Source organism: Bos taurus, chromosome 10 (genome assembly GCF_002263795.3).
Source record: "Bos taurus isolate L1 Dominette 01449 registration number 42190680 breed Hereford chromosome 10, ARS-UCD2.0, whole genome shotgun sequence".
In the NCBI taxonomy this organism is placed as follows: Eukaryota; Metazoa; Chordata; class Mammalia; order Artiodactyla; family Bovidae; genus Bos; species Bos taurus.
Window position 1 is genome coordinate 23,761,943 of NC_037337.1, and position 5,561 is coordinate 23,767,503.

At 38.2% G+C, this 5,561-nt stretch overlaps 1 gene segment (V, D, J or C); it reads right to left on the minus strand.

Moving 5' to 3' along the window:
- Positions 1-2,203: 2,203 nt before the first annotated feature.
- On the minus strand, positions 2,204-5,126 carry BVD1.23 (T cell receptor delta chain variable region BVd1.23). The segment is given in 2 exon segments: positions 2,204-4,649; positions 4,868-5,126. Coding segments are annotated over 2 exon segments (363 nt in total).
- Between the last annotated feature and the right edge of the window lie 435 nt (positions 5,127-5,561).

A 5,561-nucleotide genomic window follows, 5' to 3' on the forward strand; every position in this document is an offset into this window, starting at 1 on the left:
TGAAAGAAGTTATGCTGAACAACTCATGAAATTATTCCAAAAGCAATCTTTCAATACTATAGAAGTCAAGTTAAACAAAAGACTCCAACAGAATAAATAGAGGGTTATATTCGTGGACAAAATTCAAGAACAGATAACAAACATCACAAGTCTAGGATGGAGGAAAATTAAACTGATGATATGAGAATAAATATTATTCCCATATAAATATTTTACAAATATTTATAAATATTCTTTGGTAGTCTGTTACATGGCGGATCACACACACACAAGTCAACACCCACTACTACTGAAAATACAGGAACAACTAAAAATGAATTCATTTAAGCTATGTAGGAATATATTATTTTACTATATTAGCAAAAGGTAGAAAGAAAACAAACGTTTTTGTTTCTTGGGTTCTTTGACTTTATTTTTTTAGAAGACTGTACGAAACATTTCAAAGTGGCATTTTAAATAATAACAAAAGTAAAAAAAAAATGGAAACCAAAATATGGAGAATTTAAAAATAAGTTTTTTAGCCTATTGGCTCTTTTCAGAATTTTTAATTTTAGAAGATTATATCTTAACCATATGAGGTGAAGTGATCTTTCTTTGCTTGATGAAAACCAAAATAGTGTACTTTATTTACTTTTAAAAAATCAAGAGAATTTGATGAAAGGCTAACGTCTCTGCATGATGAATATTCCCAACAATCCAAAAATAAAAGAGAAATTTCCAAATCTAATAAAGGGCATCAGTGAAAATATCAAAGTCAATATTACTCCCTACAGGATCACAAACAAGACAGGTACTTCTATTCACTACTTCCATTCACTGTCCTAATGGAGGGCCTCGGATCAAACCAGGGAAGGAAATAAGATATATTAAGTTTGAAAAGGAGAATCAGAACTATTTTAATTTATAGATCATAAGTTTATACATGTAGAAAATACGAAGTATCTCTAAACAAGCTGTTTAAGAACTAGAACCTATTAGTGCATTGATACAGTCACCAAACACAAAAATCAATTTTATTTCTAGATTCTAGCAAAAGCATTAGAAAATACAATTAAAATGTCATTTACCAAATGCTTGGGAACTAATTTAATATAAGGTATGCAAGACCTCTTCTTGATTCCTCTCCAATAACTCTAGAATAGTTTTGATTTGAGAGATAAAAATCACATAGGAGATGACAAATGTCCTCACTTCTGAGGTCTGGGGTAACTAACATAAATCATGGCCTGGTACTCAGTGGTGACCAGTCCTTGCCACCTACAGACACTAATGTCAGGAAAGACCATTTCCTAGGGCTGCTCAATGAAATAGTGTTTTTAAAACCCCAAACAAGAGGTTGGTACCATCTGTTTGGCTGTTGAACTAAATCTGTTCTCATACTGACAGGTGTTCTAGCTCTGTTCTGGCTATTTCAGGGCATAATTAATTCCCTGTATCCACATTTTTCTTAACTCAATTAATCCTAGCTCTGGATTTGATGCTGGGCATTTAGGTCAATTAAGGTAAAAAAGCTATACAAAATAATTGATAAAATTGTTATAAGTATCTTATGGACTCTGTGGGAGAGGGAGAGGGTGGGAAGATTTGGGAGAATGGCATTGAAACATGTAAAATATCATGTATGAAATGAGATGCCAGTCCAGGTTCGATGCACGATACTGGATGCTGGGGCTAGTGCACTGGGACGACCCAGAGGGATGGTATGGGGAGGGAGGAGGGAGGAGGGAGGAGGGAGGAGGGTTCAGGATGGGGAACACATGTATACCTGTGGCGGATTCATTTTGATATTTGGCAAAACTAATACAATTATGTAAAGTTTAAAAATAAAATAAAAAAATTGTTATAAGTAGCCCTGCTTCCCAGGTGGCTCAGTGGTAGAGAGTCTGCCTGCCAACCAGGTGGACTATTTTTATTTACACATCATACGTTTGTACATGTAGAAAATACCCCTGCATTGGGAAGATCCCCTAGAGAAGGGAGGGGCAACCGACTCCAGTATTCTTGCCTGGGAAATCCCATGGACAGAGGAGCCTGGCAGGCTACAGTCCATGGGGTCGCGAAGAGTTGGACGGGACAGAGACTAAACAACAGCAACAAGGCAAGTCCTCTACAAAAATCTTAACATTAACAAAAGAAATTAGAGAGGACCTAAATTAATGAAAGAAATTAGAGAGGACATAAATAAAGAGGCTATGCATCTAAAGACTCCATATGTTAAGATGTCAATTGTCCTAAATGAATTCATAAATTCAACACAATCCCAATCAAATTACCTCAATCTCTTGTGGTAGAAGCTATTCTATACCTTACCTGGAAGTGCAAAGACCTAGAATAAGCCTTGAATAAGACAAAGAAAACATGACTTGCATTTCCAGATTTCAAAATGTGTATGAACCCCAGTAATTAAGATAGAATGGTCTGTTGACATGAGGATAAAATAAAGAAGTCAATAAACAGAATCGAGTCCAAAAAGAGGTCATAATACATGTGCCATCAATTTTTTTTTTCTCTAAAAGTGCCTATGCAGCTCCACTGGGGGAAAGTTGGTCTTTCTAGGATAATAGCTAGAATAATTGGCTATTTGTATTTTTTGGAAGTAGCAGTGTTCTGTAGCTTTCTGTGTATAAGTTCTGTACATGTTTTCTTAGATTTATGCCTAAGGATTTAGGGTCTTTCTTGAGCCATTGTAAATAGTATTATATTTTTAATTTAGGTATCCACATGTTTACTGATAGTATATAAAAATGCATTTTATTTTATGTGTTTACCTAATATATCCTGAGACCTTCTGAACCCACTTAAGAGTTGTAGGAGTTTTGGAGGGCATATTCTTTGGGATTTTCTACATAGATAGAAAATAGTGGAGATTTGACTGCCTTTCTGGCTTAAAAGATTGTTTATATATTTATTTGCTTTGCTGCACTGGCTGCAACATCCAGCACTTGCTGAAGGAGAGTGATTAAAGTGGATATTCTCCCTTTGTTCCCTTCCTTAGGGAAAAATATAGTCTTTTACCAGTAAACATGCTAAGAGCTGTTGAGGAACTTCTCCATTATTCCTGTGTTTCTTAGAGTTTCCACTATGGTTGACTATTGGATTTTGGCAAATGCTTTTTCTACACATTGCTGCTGCTGAACTAGCTCATCTTATTGTTGACTCATAACTCCTCCACTTCCCGTGAGATGTCCTCCTCATCTTCTTTGTCTTGGGCCAAGTATGTGTGTAGCGTGATAGCAAATGACAGCCACTTCTCTTCAAGGTCACCCAGTATTGTGAGACTGAAGGAGGTGAGGGACAGACAAGTCTGTGGGTTCCAGTTGTCCTCATAGTTCAAGTGTGACTTTGTCTGTCACAGTTTGTCCATACTTTTGTCCCCATCAGACTTTCCTTAACAAATGTTGCCTTCAGTTCAGTTGCTCAGTTGTGTGTGACTCTTTGCGACCCCATAGACTGCAGCACACCAGGTCTCTGTGTCCATCACCAACTCCCGGAGTTTACTCAAACTCATGTCCATTGAGTCAGTGATGCCATCCAACCATCTCATCCTCTTTTGTTCCCTTCTCCTTCCACCTTCAATCTTTCCCAATTTCAGGGTCTTTTCCAATGAGTCAGTTCTTCGCACCATGTGGCCAAAGTATTGGAATTTCAGCTTCAGCATCAGTCCTTCCAATGAATATTCAGGACTGATTTCCTTTAGGATGAACTGGTTGAATCTCCTTGCAGTCCAAGGGACTCTCAAAAGTCTTATCCAACACCATAGTTTAAAAGCATCAGTGTTACTCTAAGCTGACTTAAGTGAATTCAGGTTCAGCACCAGATATAAAGATAACAGCTTTGTACAGACTCGTCCACCAGCTCTAGCCATTGCCTGAGTTCTGATCCCTAGAACTAATCTCTTATTCTACATCACCCATAGTTCTGCTTTTCTGATTGTGCCCTGACACAAAGTCTAAGAGGAAACAATTAAGGAAATAGTTTTGATGGTGATTCCACACAACTAGACCCAGGTTTGTGATGAAGTAAAACTGCCAGTTTAAAATATTATGGGGCACATTTTCAAATTTAGACAACTTTACCCATGTTCTGTACAATTGATTTAAAGTCAAAAATTCAAGTGGAGAATATATTAGTAGAAAATTACTCTGGACACCTGTTTCCAAATAACGTAGAAGGTGCCTTTAACTAGAACTAAATCTTCTGATCCAGACCACAACTTAAATAACCACAGGACTATCATTTCTTGTCTGGGGTCTGCGGGTGTGCATTTCAGCTGGGGTCCTTCAGCAGGGGGGCTCTCTCTTACTAAGCTCCGGGGTTTTTGTACAGCTTTTCCTATTACTTCAAGCACTGTGAGTCATGGAGAGCACAGAAGTACTTTGCAGAGTCTTCCAGTTGTAAGGCTGAAATGGTGAGGCTGATGGATTTATCTGCTTTCTTAAAGTTTACAGAGTAGCGGTCTTTCCTTGCATTTGTCGCTTCTGAACCCTGACGAATAACGTAAGTCATCTGTCCACTGGGAAGTTGCTTGTACCAGTAAAGGCGGTAAGTACTCAAACTTGTTTCATACCGACAGTTCAGGGTGACTGACTGCCCCACTTGGCTGGATACATCTGACTGGTCTTGAGTAACTTTCTGGGCCACACCAGATCCTGTGGGAAAAAAAATCAGAAAACAGAGATGAAGCAGTGAATAAAATAGTGCAAGAATTAGACTCATTTCAGATCACACCCCCAAAAACCAAACTGAAATCCTGACTCTTGCTTTTCTCCAGTCCTCCTTTCTTCCCCAAGTCCCTGTGAAGCTCCACGTGCCTGTGTGCAGACCTTTCACCCTGAACACTCGCACTCCTGTTTGGAAGCCTCCCTACCAGAGAAGGCGATGGCCATGAACACCCAGAGCGGACTGGAGAGCGGCATGAGGCATGGATTTCCCTGCACAAATGTGCTTAGTTCTGCCTCAAGCTGAGAGTTCAGTGTCTTTGAGTGCCTGGCAGCTCATATACATACTACTTGGTACCTGTGTGACTCCCCGCAACAGGAAGTGGGGGTTGTCATGTTCATAGACCACGTGGTCTGTGCACACATGGGAAAAAGTCTGGCTCGCCACAAACCTTTACTTTGTCTGCTTGTCTTTCCCTGGTCACTAAATTAGGCAGATCCTGAAAGAAGGCATGAAAAAAGCAATCAGTATTAAAATTTGAGCAGAGGAGAACTGAATATTAAAAAAGTTGACGTCCATTGATAATTATTCAGCAAAATAGTTTTGCCGTCCTGTTTAAGATATAATTTACTATAGCCTATGAAACTTTCTGTAATCTACTAACAGGTCGTTCATTTAGCCTATTCTTACTTTTCTCCATCTAGAATGTAATGACTCTTTTAAAAAACTTGCAGATCTTAGGCTTCTTGGTGAATGGAAATTTTATTCAAAATCATTAATATATCTCTGTCTTTGTATTGAGTTTTGTGACTCTATTTAAGTTTTTCAATAAATAAAATTACTTCACCATGAAATGACAAAAAAAAAAAATCAGTTCATCTGACTTTCAGCATCTATTCAGT